We start from the raw sequence: 20,716 nt of genomic DNA on the forward strand, positions 1-20,716 counted from the left end.
AGAGAGAAAGGGGGAGAAATAAAGTGAATTGTATTTCTATTTTCTCCATCATTTCTCTTTTCCTTTGTCCTCATTTCATGTCTTCCTATTATTTCTCCCCAAGTACTAATACATCATCTTTACTTCTCTTTAGTTTCATGATTTTCACCTCTCTCCTGAGGTCCTGACTATTGCAAATCATGCTGGTCCAATGTGTGAGTGGCTGAGGTTCAGAAGTGTGCTGCTACTTAGCACTGCAAAGAAGGGGTTAGATTTAACAGGCTCTGGATTAACCTTTTTTATATCCCTTCTGAGTTTTAGCTGGGAACTTTCACATGCTTTAGCTTTGCCTACTTTTCAAGATCAGCAGCTGGGTCAACAGACTTTCTGCAGCACGCTGGCTAGAATGGCAAGCTCAGGAGGGGAGTCTTCCATCTTTACATTTTAAAAAATAAAATAAAAGTTGCTCGCCACACTGATGAGAATAGTAATACCTGAGAGCACTTGAGGGGAACTGGGCCTGCGCTGGCTATGAAAGGGAAACTCACTGATGACAAAAACATGCAGCTGCCGTCCTCTGAATGAGGCTAACCACTCCCAGAGAGTAGCATCAAACTGCATTTAGCAAGAATAACGGAAAAGGCATGTAAGTGACTGATATTTCTGATAAGCATCTTAAAAGACTCTATGGATTTCATAGAAGAACACAAAGTGCATCATCTGATTCTAAAAAACTAAATGATGGCTTACCGTGGACAGAGAATTTATCTTGGAAAATTAGTCAAGAAATTAATCAAAACTTAATCAGAAAAAATACTTTGTAAGAAAGATTTTGAAACAGGAGAGGATATATGTAGGCACACTTAGGAGAGGAGACCTTGTAAAAATCCATAAATGCTTCTGTTTTTTACTTTTGGATATCAAATTGGATAAAAAGAGGTAAGAGTTGTTCTTTTTAAAAAAAATAAAATAAACACTGTGTCCATCATTCCTAGAATGTGTTTTCAAAGCTGTCTGCAGTGCAAATTCACTCTCACAATTCCCTCTACAGTTATACATATTTTAACAACTTTTTAAAATAAAATGTAGGCCAAGGAAATTGTCTATGAGCATTAAAGGAAAGTATTTATAATGTAATGTTTAATAGCAGACAACAGGCAAAAACATGGTATACTCACATGGTAATGTAGCTATTATTACCAAAACAATGCTTTTATTATAGAAATGATGGGAACACCACACTAAACAAAATTATAGCATGTATATGAACATGCTAAAAAAAAAGGCAAAAAGATAATAAATTATTAACAGGCACAGTCTGTGAATGCAATACTTTTGTAAAGTAAATTTAAAAAAAAAAATGTTGCCCTGGCTGGTTTGGCTCAGTGGATAGAGCGTCGGCCTACGGACTGAAGAGTCCCAGGTTCGATTCCGGTCAAGGGCATGTACCTTGGTTGCGGGCACATACCCAGTGGGGAGTGTGCAGGAGGCAGCTGATCAATGTTTCTCTCTCATCGATGTTTCTAACTCTCTATCCCTCTCCCTTCCTCTCTGTAAAAAGTCAATAAAATATATTTAATAAATAAATAAATGAAATGTTACCTGAAAAATAAAAAGTAGTAGAAAGCTAACTACTTAGACATATCACAATAAATGTTTTTATGGAAGAGTTCTTTTTTTCATTTTATTAAGTTTATTGGGGTGACATTGGTTAATGAAACCATATAGGTTTCAAGTGTACAACCCAATAAAATATCATCTGCACACTGCACTGGGCATTCACCACCTAAAGTCAAGCCTCTTTCCATCCCCATTTATCCCCCTTGTGCCTGCTTCCACATCCCCCTGCCCCCATTCCCTCAGGCCCGTGGTCGGCAAACTGCGGCTCGCGAGCCACATGCGGCTCTTTGGCCCCTTGAGTGTGGCTCTTCCTAAGCCTTAGGAGTACCCTAATTAAGTTAATAATAATGTACTACCTATATAGTTTAAGTTTAAAAAATTTGGCTCTCAAAAGAAATTTCAATCGTTGTACTGTTGATATTTGGCTCTGTTGACTAATGAGTTTGCCGACCACTGCCTCAGACCATGCCGCTATGTATGTCTATGTGTCATATATATTCCTTAATCCCTTCACCTTTTTTAACCCAGCCCCACAAGCCCCCTCCCCTCCTACAGCTATCCGTCTGTTTGATGTGTCTATGCTTCTGTTTCCATTTTGTTTGTTAAATTATTTTGTTGATTAAATGCCACATATAAGTGAGATCATGTGGTATTTGTCTCTCTCTGACTGGCTGATTTCACTTGGCATAATTTCAAGGCCCATCCATGCTGTTATAAAAGGTAAGGTTTTCTTCTTTTTTATAGCCAAGTAGTGTTCCATTCAATAAATGTACTACAACTTTTTAATCCACTCATCTAATGATGGGCACTTGGGATGCTTCCAGATCTTGGCTATTGTAAATACAGCTGCAATGAACACAGGGGTGCATATATTTGTTTGAATTCGTGTTTGAAGTTTCTTTGGATATATTCCCATAGTGAAATTGCTGGGTCATAAGAAGTGAAGTTGCTGCACTATCAGAGACCCTGACGGGAGGCTCCAGAGGAGTCACGCCAGTGGTTCCAGCTCTACGCTGCACTCCTTTCCCCTGTGGAATTGAGCTCAACAGGACAGGGCCATGAGGATATGGGGAAGCAGATCAAGGCAGCTCTCCATTGGGGGTGGTGCAAGCTGCACACCTCCCTTAGCCCCACAGCCATGCCAGAGATCCCAACAAGGGAGTCTTCTGTTGGGGGTGGCACCTGCCAAACCCACAGGAGAGGGGGAAAGATTAGCCTCCTTTCCAAAGCCACACAATTCATTGACTGTCTTACAGTCTGCCATGGCTTCTGCAGAAGCCAACAGTCCTTTCTGCTGGACTTGAGCTTGGCAGGGAGGTGTCGCCAGCATTTGGAGGACTGGGTTAGTGTAGTCCCCCAGCTAGTGCTGTAAGAATAGGAGAGCCCGACCCTGGGAGATGGCACCTGCAGGTGGTGCGGGATGTTAACTCGGGATTGGGACCTCAGTAGCCGACCCTCCAGGCTTCTGTACACCCACGAGTCACCGTCCCTCCACCAAAGTCCCAGTTAAGTGCCCAAGAGCAAGCTCCTGTGTGCTGGCCCTTCAGGAGAGCAATTGGGATTCTAGCAGACTCCCTCCTCTTCCCAGTGGACAGAGTCCCACTGATTCTTGCTGCCAGGCACTATGAAGGCTCCTCTTTTCGGCCCTAGTGCTCTAGTTTTGGGGGTCCCAGCATGAGTTGAGACCCCATGGTCCTCAAGGGGACTTTTGCAGCCAACATATCCTTCTTACTTCTCAGCTACCACACCTGGGTGCAAGGGCCAGCCCCCTCTACGTCTCTGCCCTTCTTACCAGTCTCTGTGTAGCTTCTTCTATAAACCCTTGAATATAACGTTCCTGTTCAGCTGTCCTTCAGTTAGTTATTCAGGTTGATTGCTCTATAATTTAGCTATAAATCAGTTTGGTGCCCGGAGGAGCTGTGTGTAGCTTTCACCTGTCCTGTAGCCATCTTGGATCCTCTATGGAAGAGTTCTTTAAAAAAAAAAAAAATTAAGTCTTCTAGAAAGTCTGCAGGGTTACTCTCAGGAAAGTCCAGTAGGGCTTTTAACTTTGTTTTTTTAAAAAAAAAAAGTATTTCTAGTGCTCAAAACAGTCACTAGTATATAACAGGTTCAATAAATGTTTGTTAATAAATGAGAGAATGAATGAATGGGAAGCATATACCATTGAAACTCTTGAGTCCCTCAAGTATCTTCATTTGAAAAAGGAGGTTTTGCTGCCTCTCAGTTGCTGGAAGACTTTGAACTCTACCAGGTATAGTATTCCCTTCAAGTCATCTCTTTGAGGTGGGAGAAATGGGTGAAGGTGTCAAAATGTAAACTTCTAGTTATAAGATGAAAAGTTCTGGGGATTTAACATACAGCATGGTGACTACAGTTAACCATACTCTATTGTATATTTGAAAGTTACTAAGAGAGTAGACCTAAAAATTCTCATAAAAAGAAAAAAATATATATAACTACTTGAGGGGATGGATGTTAACTAAATTTATTGTGGTGAAATTAATACATGTATTAATTATATCTTCAATAAAAGTGGGGGGAAATATGCCTATTCTGGTTAATTAGAAAATAGAAGTTGCTGATTTTTAGATAAAAAACAATTCCTTAATTTCACAAGTTTAAGAAACTACTTTATCATAAAGTCATAACTTTTGCAACATGACTTGCCTGCCACCTCTCTCTGGATCCACCTACTCCCATTCTTACCCCTGATCACTGAGCCCCGGGTATACTGTCCTCTTGGCTACTCTTTAAACTCCCAACCATGCACTACTGCCTGGAAAGCTTCTCCGGGATATCTGCTGCTCTCCCTATCTCGTTTCCTTCAGGACTCTGCACAAATGTCACTTTATCAGAGAGTTACAGCCTAACGGAACAGCCAGCCTCAGACCCAGCTTTTGGCACTCCTCATTTCCCCACCCCCCTTCCCTGCATTTATTTTTTCACCAACTTATTTTGATCTTTTACTTCTCTATCCTTGGTGCTTACCAAATGTTTATTGGAACTGGAGAGCATTATGCTAAGCGAAATAAGCCAGTCAGAGAAAGATAAGTATCACATGATCTCACTCATTTGTGGAATATAATGAACAAAAACAGATCCAGAGACAGAGAAGCATCAATCAGACCATCAAACCTCAGAGGGAAGTTAGGGGAGTGTGGGGGTAAGGGGAAGAGATCAACCAAAGGACTTGTATGCATGCATATAAGCCTAACCAATGGACACAGACACCAGGGGGGTGAGGACATGAGTGGAGGAGTGGTGGGGGGGCAATGGGGGGATAAAGACACATATGTAATACCTTAGTCAATAAAGAGAGAAAAATGTTTATTGAGTGAATAAACAAGGACACAATAACATTTTATATACCACTTCAGGGAGACAATATGATATGTGATAAAGGTTCTGTCTTTTGAATATCTTTTCTAACTAACTATTCACTATGGGGTCTAACTTTGAGACTAACCTCCCTATACTTTAGAATTTTCATCTGTAAAGAAAAACTAATAATATTTTTCTGGTAGACCCTTGGCCTCAAATAAATGCTGATTCCTCTCCTTCCTTTTACGCTGCCTCCTTTTCGTGGTTGGGAGCTAATGTGTCTATGATTCACAAGTTCCGCAATTGCTGTTAAATGAAAGGAACAATGTGTTGAGCAGACCTTTAACAATGTCTTTCCCAAAAACAACTCCTGAGGATTCTGTTTCTGTTTGGTAACCGGATACAAGGAACAAAAGGACACCTTCTTTTCTGACTGGGAACCCAAATAGAGACATTTGAGGATGATTTCATGAAGTTGCAGAATTAACGTTGAAACGTGACTGTTCTAGAGTAATGGCAAATCTGGGAAGCATTTCAGAGAGAGAACAAAAGAAGCCAAATGGGAGTGTGGCTGGAGCAGGCGCCATATATTGAGAAAAAGAGAGAAAGGAAAGGTCATGTAAGATTATGAAAGATCATGATGTCTGACTAAAAAGACCAGATTTCATACTATAATTAGTAGAGAGCCAGAGAGTCACTAAACATTTGAAAATCAGTAAGACACGGAATAATAAAATGGTAAATTTTAAAACGTTCAGAGACTTCTGAAAGCTGAGCAGCAGACGGTACTAATGAACCCAGTGACATTTGTTCAGAAAAACAAATGACAAGGTTATAAATGGGAATTAATCATATCCTAATCTCCCTGGTCATCACTGTTTGATTCACCACATAGGAAAAGAGACGTGAGCTGGGAAAGACTGAAGAACTACATTATCACAAGAGAGCACCAAAAAATGTCAATATACCAGAACAAGAGCACATGAAACTTGGCCTCCAAACAACAAGGCCTGTGTGTGTGTGTGTGTGTGTGTGTGTGTGTGTGTGTGTGTGTGATCTGAGTAGGGCCTCTCTTAAGACTACTCCCTAGACTCTTCTTTGTTTTTTTTCTTTATTGATTAAGGTATTATATATTTGTCCTTATCCCCCCATTACCCCGCCATCCTCCCACACATGCCCTCACCCCCCTGGTGTCTGTGTCCATTGGTTAGGCTGATATGCATGCATACAAGTCCTTTGGTTGATCTCTTCCCCTTACCCCCACCCTCCCCTGCCTTCCTTCTGAGGTTTGACAGTCTGATCAATGCTTCTTATTAAGTACAAATAAAGACATACAAACTTTATGGGTTCCAAAATGCTAAAATTCCCCTTCTGTGTATATGAGTAGGAAAAATATGATAATATTTAATTCATCCTAAGGAGAAAAATAAAAATTAATCTGTTACAGGTGCTGCTAAAAGTATTCTCACAGCAGAATTCTCTAACAGAATTTAGCAAGGAATACAAGTTTTAGGACTTAGGAAACCAATAACTTAACTTCGAGGTTCTTGAAGTTATGAAAGTGCTGGCAACTAAATAGCAAGATGACACTTGTATCTGCCTGGGTTTTGTATTTTCCTTGGGTCTACTCTTCTCACAGAATGGATATGATTTATTTAGACTATCAAAGAGCTTTTATAAGGTTCTCACAAGAGCCTATTATTGAAACTTGGTAACCATGGTGTGAAAGAAAAAAGTCGTATCAATGAATTAAATGAATTAAAAACTGCTTGAGAAGCCAAAAACAGAACTAACTGGCCGGTTCTCATGTGGAGAAAGGTTAATGATTGAGGGCTCTTAGGCTCTGCAGTAGAATCAGAGTTATATTTAACTAATGACTAAGGAAGGGGAGCCCCATTCTCATTCCCCCATTCTCTGCGTATCAGTCCCACACACAGAGCTCCCATTGACTGCAAAACCTTTGGCACATGGGGGAGATACAGGCAGTGTGGGGAAGTGCTTAAACTCCAGGAGAGAGCAAATATAAGTAATGAATGTTGACTCATGTAGAAAGCCCCAGATATAAAGGAGACAGATATAAATATTGTATTAGTGAAATTCAATTTCTAAAACTTTGATATATACTACATAGAAATACAAGTGCCTTTTCAAAACACAAGATGTGGTATTTCAACAACAGTACATAATTTATTGGCATAATGAGAGCCAATGTTCCATACATGAAGAATAGCTCAAGTGGGCATCTAATTCTGCAAAAACCATAAAGTCTATTTTATATATTTAGAAATGTAGAAATAAACAACTAAAACTGATTTTAAAAATTAAGAATTACTACAGTCTTCTGAGGCAAACTTGACAAATTGGTACAGGTTTTAACAGAAGCATAACCTGATGTGAATGGAATAATTGGGAAATCATATACTCTAATTAACATTAATGCTTGTGACCATAGCTCAATATGGCATTTTCAAAACATCATTACAAACTTCACAGACGAGGGTCAGAAAAACCAAAAAAAACTCCTAACTTAACCTCTATTTGTCTCAGTTTCCTTGTCTATAAGAAGGGGAATAATAAAGCTGACCTCACAGGATGATTGTAAAGGTTAAGAGAGATCAGGTATGTAGAGTGTTTAAGAAAGTAAAGGTAAAAACTAATGTTAATTATTGTTGTTGTTGGTATTCATGATGTTCTAACCCCAAAGAACATGCCACAGACAATCAATACATCTTGTTTATAGCACTGTTAAGACTAAGTACTTAAGAAGACAATTAAAATGCTTTTAAATGCATTCAAATAAAGAAAACACTTAGTTTTAAAAATACCTTCCCATTAACCAATTTTGTGAGATGGAAAAAAAATAGTCAAGTTAATCTAAATAAGCCTAAAAAGAACACCACAAAACACCAGATAAATGCTAATGACATAATTCTTGAATGTACAAATAGTAGATCAAAGCTTACCGTGCAGATAATATTTTAATAAGCTCTTTTCTATTCTGTACCCGAAGGTGATTAGTTTTATACTTGCAGTCATCAATCAGTTCAGGCAAATTCAAGATCTAAAAGAGAAAAATAATTTTAATGTATAACTCATAAGTTTTTCTCGTACCTGCCTGTGGGTATTAGTGTTCAAGGCCTACCACTCCCTCCCCAAGACCATTCCTTGCTGGTCTTTATCCTTTTCTCAACAAGAGCAACAAAGGAAACTAGAGGGAAGAATCATGCCATTAGGGTGCGTGATGCTGTGACTGTCCGCACTTACAGAAATCCTCTAATCAACATATATCTTGTAGTTACATTTACTTATTTGTTCCACATGTAAATAAATATTATCTGTCCTGCTAGTCCTATCCATGATGTTGTACAAGATGCTAAAATAAAGGCAAAATACACACACATTTACCCTAAATGCTCACCATTAAAATAATGTCAAATTTAAAGATATTCTTCTAATACAAGTACCACTATTTTTCTTTAATATCTCTCCCTGAAGGAATAACAAATAAAAATGCTTTATATACTTCCTCTTTGGCTCCTCCTCCATAAACGAAAAATCTGTCTGCCAAGTTCCACTCACTATCCTGCAATCTTAACAAGATCATAATAGAAGTATCTAGTGGGTTTGGAATGGATGTTTTAAAAACAATATGTGGAGGCAGAGTTTGGCAGTTGGGTTGGAAAGTCAGGAGCATTTATAGACTAGGGTCAGGGCATGTAGCCTACAGAAAGCTTCACTACATCTATTAATGTATTTGCTTTAAATAAAAACATTTAATGGTTTCATTTGTTTCCCACACTATAAATAAAATAATCCATTAATCATCTTACAAAAGAGAGAGAAGTAACTCAAACTACACTAAAAAATTCAAGAGTAGGGAAGACACACAAGCTCACGACACCAGCATAACCCTAATTCCAAAACCAGGTAAAGACATTACAAAGAAAAAAAATTATAGGCCAATATCCCTCATGAATATTGATGCAAAAATCCTCAACAAAATATTAGCAACCCGACTTCAGCAATATATTAAAAATATCATACACCATGATCCTGGGATGCAAAGTTGATACACTATCAACAAATCAATTAATATGTTATACCACATTAACAAAATGAAAGATTCAAATCATATGATTACATTCATAGATGCAGAAAAGCATTTTACAAAATCCAACACCCATTTATGATATTAACTCTCAGGAAAGTGTGAATAAAGGGGACATACCACAATATAAAGCCCATAAATGATAAATCCACAGCCAACATCATAGTCAATGGGGAAAAACAAAAATCGTTTCCCTCAAGATCAGGAACAAGACAGAAATGTCCACTTTCAACATTCTTATTCCACATAATACTGGAACTTCTAGCCACAGCAATCAGACAAGAAGAAAAAATAAAAGGCATCCAAATTGGAAAGAAACAAGTAAAACTGTCATTATTTGCAGATACTATATAGGGAGAGAACACTAAAGATATCACCAAAAAACCTACTGGAACTGATAAATTAATTCAGTAAAGTAGCAGGATACAAAATAAATATCAACCTGATATCATACCATACTATAAGGTTACAGTAATCAAAACAGCATGGTACTGGCATAAAAACAGACATATAGATCAATAGAGCAGAATAGAGCGCCCCATAAATAAAACCACACCATATGATCAATTACTTTTTTATAAAGGAGGCAAGAACAGACAATGGGATATAGTCTAGTCAATAAATAGTGTTTGAAAAATTGGACAGATACATGCCAAAAAATTGAAACTACATCATATACAAAAATAAACTCAAAATGAATTAAAGACTTCACTGTAAGACCCGAAACCTATAAAACATAAAACAACACAACATAGGCAGTAAAATCTTGGACATTTCTCTTAGCAATATTTTCTCTGATATATATATGCTTGGGCAAGGGGGGGGGGAAGGAAAAATAAACAAAGGGGAATACATCAAACTATAAAGTTTTTACACAGCAAAGGAAAAAATCAACAAAATAAAAAGAAAATCTAATGAGTGAGAGATGATATTCACCAGTGATACATCTGATAAGGGGTTAATATCCAAAATTCATAAAGAGCTCAAACAACCCAATTAAAAGGTGGGCAGACCCCAGCCAGTGTGGTTCAGTGATTGACAGTTGACCTATGAACCAGGAAGAAAAGGTTCCATTCCAGGTCATGGCACATGCCTGTGCTGTGGGCTCGATTCCCCAGTAGGGGGTGTGTGGGAGGCAGCTGATCAATGATTCTCTCTTATCGTTGATGTTTCTATCTCTCTCCCTCTTCCTTCCTCTCTGAAATCAATTTTTAAAAAAGTGGGGAGAAAAAAGTCCACAGAAGACCTGAATAGATACTTCTTCAATGAGGACATACAGATGGCCAATAGACATATGAAAAGTTGCTGAACGTCACTAATCCTCAGAGAAATGCAAAACAAAACTGCAATGAGATACCACCTCACACTTGTCAGATGGCTACCATCCATAAATTAACAAACAACAAGTGTTGGGGAGGATGCAGGGAAAAGGAAACCTTAGTGCATTGTTGGTGAAAATGCAGATTGATGCAACCACTATGGAAAAAAGTTTGGATCATATAGAACAATGGAACAGAGAGCATTTTTTTAGGTGGAATAAGTCTGACAGAAAAAACAAATATGCTATGATTTCTTTTTTATGAGGAATCAAAAATACAAAACAAATAAACAAAATGAAATAGAGGCAAACTCCTAGATAGAACTGATGGTTATTACCAGTAAGGTGATTGGGGGATAGGGGACAATAAAGGGGAAAGTACAAATGTCCAGTTATAAACTAAACAATTCATGAAGATGTAATATATAGCATAGGGAATATAATCAATAATATTGTAATAACTATGTACAGTGACAGGTAATTACTAAACTTATTATGGTGATCACTTTGTAAGGTATATAAATATTGAATCACTATGTTGTACACCTAAAACTAATAATATTGCATGTCATCTATAATTAAAAATATATATTAAAAGAACTATATGGAAAAGTAGAAATGATCAGCAAAGAAATAGAAGATATGAAGAACCAAATGGAAATTTTAGAACTAAAAAATACAGCTAAATAAAAAAAGAAACACTTCACTAAGTGAGCTCAATAGCACAATGGAGATGACAGAGTAAACAATCAAAAAATTGAAAATAGATAACTAGAAATTATTCTATCTGAACCACAGAAAGAAGAAAACTAATCCCCTCCCCCGAAAAATGAAAGAACACATCTTCAAGGATCAGTATGACAATAGCAAAAAGTCTAATATTTAGGTTATTGTACTCACAGAAGGAGAGGAGAAAGAGTATATGCTGAAAACTTCCCAAATTTGGTAAAAATTAAAAACCTACTGATTTAATAATTTCATAGAACCTCAAATAGGATAAACCTCACTACATCCATGCCCAAATACAACAAAATCTTACTGGTGAAAACTAATGACAAAGATAAAAATTTTGAAACTCCCCCAAGAAAAATGATGTATTACCTATAGCAGAATATTGACTCAACTGATTGCAGATTTTTTGTTAGGAATTACATAACCCAGAGTGAAGTGGCACAATGTGCTTAAAGGACTGAAAGGAAAAAACTGTCAACCCAGAATTCTATACCCAATAAAAATATCCTTTTAAAATGAAGGTTAAGTGAAAGCATTCTTCCTCCCTCTTTGCCATTCTGTTTTGAACAAGCAAATGCTTTTTATTTCTTTTAGGGAAAATAGTACCTAGTTGGAGTACATGACATTTGTTTAGTGCTTAATAGATAAAGCACTTTTGTTTACGCTGTTTTATTTTTTCTGAAGCAGCACTCTTTAAAGCACCTAAAGAATAATTAGAATGAGTATGATCATAACACACGAAGCAGTTTCTCTAGAAACATTACTTTTGCTCACTGTTTAACACTTCCAAAGAGAAAAGAGGTCCAATAAGTCAAATAAGGACACAGGAGAAAAGAGGTCCAATAAGTAAAATCAGTTACCCTTGAGTGCAGTCACAGAGTAGTGTTATATGTAGCTAAAGTATATTCTGGGTGAGACCAGATTTATAAATTTAAGCTTTGATTTAATGAAGGCACTTGCTTTTTAAAAATTTATCTTTATTGTTTAAAGTTATACAGACGTACCCATTTTTCCCCATTGAACCCTTATAGCCTGCCTCCTCCCCCTGCCCCAGGCCTTCATCCTATATAATAAATAGGTAATATGCAAATTAACCCGCACACCCTCACAAGATGGCTGCCTATGACCAGGCCCGCAGGGGGGTTAGTGAGGGACAACCAAACGAATGAACAAGCAGGCTGTGTGGGGCGATCCAGCTGGCAGGGGAGTTAGTGAGGGATGACCAAATGACTGAACAGCAGGCTGCGTGGGGCGACCAGGACAGCGGGGGTGGGGCAAGTGGGGCAACTAAGCCGGTGGGGGTGGTGCAGTTGGGGGTGACCAGGCAGGCAGGAGGGGGCAATTGGGGGTAATTTAGGCTGGCAGGGGGGGGCAATGAGGGGTGACCAGGCCGGCAGAGGGGGGTAGTTGGGAGCAACCAGGCCAGCAGGGGGGGCAGTAAGGGGTGACCAGGCCAGTGGGGGGGGACAGTTAGGAGCAACCAGGCCAGCAGGAAGGGGGCAGTTGGGGGCGACCAGGCAGGCAGGCAGGTGAGCAATTAGGGGCCAGCGGTACAGGATTGTGAGAGGGATGTCCCCCAAGGGTTCCCGGATTAGAAAGGGTGCAGTCTGGGCTGAGGGGACCCACGCCCCCATGCACGAATTTCTGCCTAGGACTTCTGGATTGTGTTTGTGCTCATGAAATCAAGGTGGAGTGGCAGCAAAACAAAGGGTGTGCTTCTGTGTCTCTGACATTAGAGGGAGTTCCCATAGTGGCCCACATGTTTGGCAAATGCTCTAGGGTTAGTAAATGAATGTACTTCCCATATATGTAGGTGCCCTTTAAACCGGTTTTTTCTCGGTGCCCAGGTTGGACAAGTCTGTGTGTGGGCCCTTCAGTGATCCCTTCCTGTGCCCCATCTCAGACATACTAAGTCAAAATCTTTGGGAATGGACATTTGCTATGCATGCTGAAGTTGGGAGCCAGTGCATATTGCCTCCAATAAAAGAAACTTTAAGTCCAAATAACTTTTAAAAGGATGTCAATATACTTCAAATAGGAATACCCATTAGAGTTGGCATCAATCAGCTTGAAATATCTTACATATGCTCACATTCCCTACTCTTCTGTATCATGTTAAGGGCCATAAAGTGGGATGTTTTATAAAGCAAGGTTCACTTTATATGCAGGAAGATATTCTCAACCCCAAGCTTTGAACCCAATGTTCTTGCCCTCACTCTAATCCCTGACATTAAGAGCTCCCTAACAGGAACCTCCCCAAGAAGTGTTAGTTAAGCAGAATATCAAATTTTACTTGGGGAAGAGATTAGGCCTAAGTGAATTCTACTCATTTGTGGCAGACAATATTGCTACATTTCTCCCCAGGAGGTAGGGAAGTAGAGTGGCCATATATTTCAAAGTGGATCTTACTTGGCAAAAGAGCAATCTTGATGGGCTCACTGTCAAAAACTGGGGATCTCATCTTCTAATAAAGCCAGCTTGAATGACAAGCCTCTCAGTATGAGATATATCTGAATAAAAAAATACTTAGAAGAAACTCACCCACTACCGTTGGGAGGGGGGAAATCTTACATCAAAATAAGGACACAGGTGTCCTGACCAGTGTGGCTCAGCTGGTTGGAGCATCATCCCATGCACCAAAGGGTCACAGGTTCGATTCCCTGTCAAAGCACATACCCAAGCTGCGGGTTTGATCCCTGGTTGGGGCACATACGGGAGGCAACAAATTGATGTTTCTCTCTCATAGCGATGTTTCTTTCTCTCTCACTCCCTCTCCCTCTAAAAAAGAAAAAAAATCCTTGAGTGAAGATTTTTTAAAAAAATAATAAAGTAAATAAGGACATAGGTGATACTTCTTAGGTGAAAAGGGTTTTTAAAACAAGTTTACATGTAAGGATATAATTAGGAAGTTTGAAAAAGCCAATCAGATTGCAATGTTTGCTCAATATGCCTAGTAAATGATGTAAATAACATTAAAATCTTATATACAATTTTTTCTGAAGATCTCAGAATTTTATAGATACTGTCTTAATGGGTCAAAATAGGAATTATCATTCCTACCTCACATGTGGAAAAAACAAGGTCAGTATGCCATTCCCCAAAGCCCTCTGATAGCCTTTTTTTAAAAACAATGTGTCATAACACTCAACAATAACTCATATTTTAGTACTATAATTTATGGCAAATATCCTGCTTTGAAATAAAAATCTTTTCCAATAAATGTTCTTATGGATATTTATGAGGAAGTTCAAAAGTTTCAAATTAATCAGCAATAATGAATCAAAAATAAAAAGAATTCAGTACAGTTATTTTCAACAGTAAAGAATATGTCAACCAGTGATTTCTCTCCTCTCCTCCCCCACCTTTTCTGGAGAGAGAAAACTCCAAAACATATGGCCCAGGAAGACAATCTGTACTCATTTATAGCAATGAACTGGCTTTTACATCTCTGGAGCTAGAGTACACAAATGACTTCATAGGCAACAGCTTCCGTATGTTTCATATTTTTAACATTGACCGTTCACAATAAAGATTCTTTGATCCCAGATCAAATGTATGAATCAATTTTCTCTACACTCATTCAGAGAAACCATTATAAAAGCCCCCCTCGTCCCCACCTCAGATGTTCCAGCCCTTGCTCCAACCAGAACTATCTCCATTTGTCACCTTCTCTGTGGTACTTCCCACCCCTTTGCTGTGGTTTTTAGCTCTGCTCGTTAACCTCTCAGTCGAAAGAGGCACAGTAATAAATAAGTTTTGTACATAATAAGTTAACCACAATAAATAAGGTTCCTATAAGGAACTCATAGGCATCTTTAATAAAACTGAAAGCTCATGGTACTATAGTTAGTAAGTTAGTAAAAAAAAAAATTCCCAACCAGGAAAAACATCCTCAGTAATTGAGGCCTTTGCCTATAAGCAAGGAAAAAACACACGCATTTTGTTTTAAAGAACTAGATTATATTTATGGCATTACAACTGGAAAAAGTAAACTGAAATCTAAGGCCTTAAGTTAAAAAAAAAAAAGGACCAAGAAGAGCCTAGATAAATGCAAAACATTAAATTTTTTTTAAATTCCTAAGCACTGCTAAAAAATAAGAGTATCTTCAGGCTGGCTGGTGTGTCTCAGTGGTTGAGCAATGACCTATGAACCAGAGGTCATGGTTTGATTCCTGGTCACGGCATGGCAGCCAATTGATAATTCTCTCTCATCATTGATGTTTCTATCTCTCTCTCCCTCTCCCTTCCTCTTTAAAATCAATAAAAAAATATTTTTAATAAAAAAAAGAGTATCTTCAACATAAAATTATTATGAATCCAAGGCCACTTTTTAAGGCCTTATGAGGAGCAACATTTTTTATAAAACTGTATGCTAAAATCTTAAAACAAATTTTGCAGAAAGGTAATCATTAAAATACTTCAAAGTTTTACAAAATTTTCTGGTGATAAATAAAATAAATTTGGTAGAAGATTATATTTGGGCCTAATTAGACCCACATTGTAGAAGAAAAAAGGGAAAGGAAGAAAAAAGGAGGGAGGAAAAAAACTAGTGTTGAAGATTCCCTTTAATTATGTTATTGTTATTGTTTGTTTCCTTTTGTTTGGACTGGCAGACAGGTCAGGTTTTAGAATAATTTAAGTTACTATCATTCTTCATTTCAAAATACAGCCCGATACCTCAGAAAAAAATAATAAAACAGTGAGAGTGCTGATTCAGACCCTGTACTTGGCATTTATAAGCATGAAAATGGCGTACTTTAACTTAAGTCTAACACAGGAGGCTCTTGCATTGCTTATATACTTAGCAACACTGTTCTAGGCAAAATTAAACCTTCCTGGCTTTTTGCTAAATGAGTTGTTGCATATATCATCCACCCACCCCAAAGATCACAAGTTACCTTGCACACGGTAGCAAACTGTTGGTTATTTCCTGCTCCAACTACAAGATAGCCATCCTTGGTTTTAAAAGCCTAAAATAAAAATTGCACACATAAATATATAATTTTATATATTGAGAATACCACAAAAGTTGGCTTTAATTTTTAAAACTTCTATATAAAAAGCTGGTTCTGAAGCAATGTTATTAAGTCAGTATCAACGAATTAGTATATTTTCCACTTATATTTGCATAGTGGCTTTCATTTGGGATTTTCAAAGCACTTTCTGGCTCTTCCAGTTTTATGACATGGGAGGGAAGAATAATCTAGGAAAATGAAGAAAATACTGGAATTTTATTACAGCTCATAATGTGAAATTCTGTATTCATTACAACACGAATAATGTTGAATTTTCCCAAAGTTTTGTGTTTTGTTTCCACTTTTTTCTTGTAGGACAAAGCAAGAGGGTACATTGTTTTCTACAAACTATATGAATAGATGGGAAAAATGAAAGCAGAAGGAAGGAACGGGAAAGAGGAGGGACGCATGCACTGATGCAACTACATTTCATCTTTGAAAACCTCAGATGCAAACTTGTGCAGTTTTCACTCTTTAGTAAGTGAAAATGGACATATCTGGATCCTGGACCTCTTGTGGCTTATCTACCTGAAAATGTCTGTCCCTTTTTGGAGAGACAGACATTTAGACAGCAATACTGAGAAGTAATCAACATTCCCACGTCCCATAATCCTAGCCTCTCTGGAGAACTTCTCAGCACCTTCTTCTCCACATTTGATCACAGTAGAGTTTGGAGGAACCAAACTTTACCCTCAGAAAGATTTCTTCCCACTTTCTTTAAGTAAATACATTCCTTTGGTTTCCTTTCTTTTCTATGTAAAAATTTCTCTGTATCTTGGCCTACTTTTTCTTCTCTCACTCCTGCCTCTGAGAAACATGACCTCTATCTTTCTTAGCAGGGCTTACTCCCATGCTAATGACCTTGGTGCTGCTTTAACCAACATCTCCCAGAACCCTGCTCAAACACCTTGAACCTCTGTACTTCCACTGGATTCTTGTCTACTGCCTACTTATAGGCTCATGCCTACACTAAAAATATTAACAGCAACAAAACAGAATTTCCATCAATCCTGTCATCCCTCTCAAGTGATCTTCCCTCCATCTCTAAATGGTATAAAAGTGCCACCTGCCTGCCCTTCTTCACCACGCTGACCCCTCTTTATTATTTAGTACTGTTATTAACAGATTATCCCATCTTCCAGAAACCTGTCATCTCTAAGCTTCATCTTTAATCTCTCTTACTTGTCTTGCAGGAGTACCTTCTCCTCAGCTTTCAGCATTTCTTAAGCATCTGTACTTTGTCTTTTAGTTCAGTTGCTTCTTATGGTAGCCACTAGCCACATGTGGCAATTGAACTTAAATAAAATTAAATTAGTCACAAAAGATTATATATGTGATTCCATTTACATGAAAAATCCAAAAGAATCATAACTGTGGAGACAGATTAATGGCTACCTAGGTCTAAGGAAGTTGTAAAAATCAGGGGAGCTACTGCTAATTAACATTGGGTTTCTTGTTGAGGTGATGGAAAGTACTAATATTGATTGTGGTAATGGCGGCTCAACTCTGTGAATACACTAAAAACCATTGAATTCTATACCTTAAGTGGGTGAACTTATATGGTATGTGAATTATTTCCCAATGAAACTGTCAATAAGAAAAATTAAATTAATGGTTCAACTCCACAGACACACTAGCTACACGTCAAGCATTCAATAGCCAAACATGGCCAGAGGCTGTCATATTCGAAAATGTAGATGGAGAGCATTTCCACCATCACCATAGAAAGTGGTACAGTACTGGTAGAGTGGAGCTGGTAGATTGTATTTTTTCTTTATTCTTCCTACTAAGACTAACATGATATCTGAAGAATGTCAATTAATAAATGGTTATAAATTGTTAATGAACCAATCAAGTGATTGCTTCCATGTAGTAGAATTGTGGCTAAAATGGATTGTAAGGAAAACAGTATAACAGGTTTATCCTATTTACATTTTTGCTTGATTTGGTAATGAATGCTACTAAAAAGATATCACATGAACTATTTTAAACATTCATTTGCCCTGTTCACAGGGCAAAGCAAAGTTAATGTTATATATAAGGCATTAGTGTTTCTTAAACTACCAAAAGGGATCTGAAATATAGCTGTGAGTGAGAGACGAAGGGTTTTGAGCGAAGATATCTCAACAAGCCATTGATAACTATGAAGACACACAGGTTGTATATTTGCTCTCCTTTTTGCAAAGGAAGAGGAAGTTGGGGAGTGCAAAACTTATGTGAAGTACAATGTGTGCTGACAGGTACAATGTAAGGAAAGGTTTTCAAAAATTTAGATTAGTAACATGTTCAACAAGTTTACATTTTGGGGGGAGAGGTTATTTCCTTTTAATTAATGATGAAATGCTTGTTTCTTCCTTAAGCTTGAAACCTACCATGAAATACATCTTTACTGACATATAATTTTTTAAAACTTAAGCAGAGATAACTAATGGTCATAGGAAAGTGAATAACAGCTAAGCCACCAGAATATGATTAGACTAAAAAGCACCTAATCACAGTCTTATAGAAATAAAGGTAAGATTATGAGGGCTTTAAATACTTATTTGGTCCCTCCTTTGTTGCTACAATGTTTACTAAATATATTTTAATAAGAACTTTCTAAAAAAAATACTACATTGTGCTGTAGACTGAAATGTTATTGGTCCCCCCCCCCAAAAAAAAATTCACATATTGAAATCCTAACCCCAGTGAGATGATATTAGGAGCAAGAACACACCATCTATGAACCAGGAAGTAGGTCTTCATCAGACACCAAATCTGCAATGCCTTGATCTTGAACTTCCTAGTCTCAACAACTGTAAGAAATAAATGTTTGCTGTTTAAGCCACCCAGCCTATGCTATTCTGTTATAGCAACCTGAGAAATGGTACTGAGAAGAGAGGTGCTGCTGTAAAAAGTACCTACAGATGTGGAAGCATCTTTAGAACTGGGTAATGATAGAGACGAGAAGAGTTTTGAGGTACAAAATAAAAAAATCTACATTGCCATGAACAAACCATTAAGGGGAATTCTGGTGAGAGCTCAGAAAGAAAAGAAAGCGCAGTAGAGAGAGCCTTAGTCTTCTTAAAAAATAACCTGAGTCAATCTGAATGGAATGTTGGTAGAAATATAGACGGTAAAGATCATTTTGATGAGGTCTGGGGTGGAAATGAGGAATATGTTATTGGAAACTGAAAGAAAGGTGATCCTTGTTACAACGGCGAAAAACTTGGCTGAACTGTGTTCATGTTCTAGTATTTCATGAAAGGCAGAACTTGCTAGTGATGAAACTGGATGTTTAGCTAAAGCTCTTTCTAAGCAACATGTTGAAGGTACAACTTGGCTCCTCCTGACTGCTTATAGTACAATGTGAAAAAAGAGAAATGACTCAAAGGTAAAATGATTAAGCAAAAAGAAAACAGAAACTAAGGATTTGAAAATTCTCTACCTATAGGGTCCCCAAAAAATGTATACACACACTTTGAATAATTATGAAGGCAGTGTTTCTTAAAATACATTTCACTTTCAAAATTGAGCTATCAGCTGTTAAAGTGTGTAATACATTTTTGGGACACTCTATGTTGTGAAAAATGAGAAATTATGGTCAGAAGAAAACATTAAGGGTGTGGCCAAGTGACCATTTGATAAGAACATACCCTTTAGCAGGGGAATGAATAAACTGTGATACATCCAGACAATGGAATATTACTCATATAAAGAAATGAACTATCAAGCCATGAAAAGACATGGAGGAATCTTAAATAAATATTAAGTGAAAGAAGCCAATCTAAAAAAGCTATATGTTACGTGATCCCAACTATATGACACTCTGGAAAAGGCAAAACTATTTTTACAATATAAAGATCAGTGGTTGCTGGAGCAGGATGGGGAGGAAGGATGAATAGGTAGCGCACAGAGGATTTTTAGGGCAATGAAAATACTCAGTGTTACACCATAATGATGGATTCATGTCATTATACATTTTTCTAAACCAATGGAATGTATACCAAGAGTGAACCCTAATATAAACAATGGACTTTGAATGATCATTATGTGTCAGTGTAGGTTCATCAATTGTAACAAATATACTACTCCTGCGAAGGGGTACGTGGATGTTGATAATGGGGGAGACTTTACATGTGTGGGGGAAAGTGGTATGATGGGAAATTTCTGTTCTTTTTGTTCAATTTTGCTGTGAACCTAAAATTGCTCTAAAAATCATTTTTTAAAAAAGGGACAATAGGAAGCATCCTTATGGTGATGATAATGTTCTGTATCTTGAATATATCAATGTCAATATCCTGATTGTGATATTATACTATAGTTTTGCAAGATGTTACCATTGGCATAAATTGTACAAGGGGTACACAGAATCTGTCTCTATTATTTATTACAATACATGTGAATCTACAATTATCTCAACTTTTTAAAAATTTTTATCTTTATTGTTTAAAGTATTACAGTTGTAAAAAAGAGGTCAGCATTTTTATTTTTATTTTTCCAAAACATGCTGCTATATAATATTAGAGCCCTGATAACAGAGATGGAAGGAAATAAAGTTAAGAAATATTTAGATGTTAAAATCTACTACAGTTGGTAATGACTTGAACATGACAGTTAAGAGTTGAAATATAAGGGAAA

At 37.5% G+C, this 20,716-nt stretch overlaps 1 protein-coding gene across 2 annotated transcripts in view; it reads right to left on the reverse strand.

The window, feature by feature from the left end:
- SUGCT (succinyl-CoA:glutarate-CoA transferase) overlaps positions 1 to 20,716 on the reverse strand; it is a 520,039-nt gene that overhangs the window by 329,208 nt on the left and 170,115 nt on the right. The window contains exons 10-11 of one of the 2 annotated variants that reach the window (XM_023751066.1): positions 15,980 to 16,051; positions 7,887 to 7,984 (exon numbers count right to left, since the gene is read on the reverse strand). In XM_023751066.1, the coding sequence (XP_023606834.1) occupies positions 7,887 to 7,984; positions 15,980 to 16,051 (170 nt within the window). The remainder of the gene's footprint in view (positions 1 to 7,886; positions 7,985 to 15,979; positions 16,052 to 20,716) is intronic. The other variant, XM_023751067.1, reaches the window with a different exon arrangement.

This window comes from Myotis lucifugus, unplaced genomic scaffold, assembly GCF_000147115.1.
Source record: "Myotis lucifugus unplaced genomic scaffold, Myoluc2.0 scaffold_18, whole genome shotgun sequence".
In the NCBI taxonomy this organism is placed as follows: Eukaryota; Metazoa; Chordata; class Mammalia; order Chiroptera; family Vespertilionidae; genus Myotis; species Myotis lucifugus.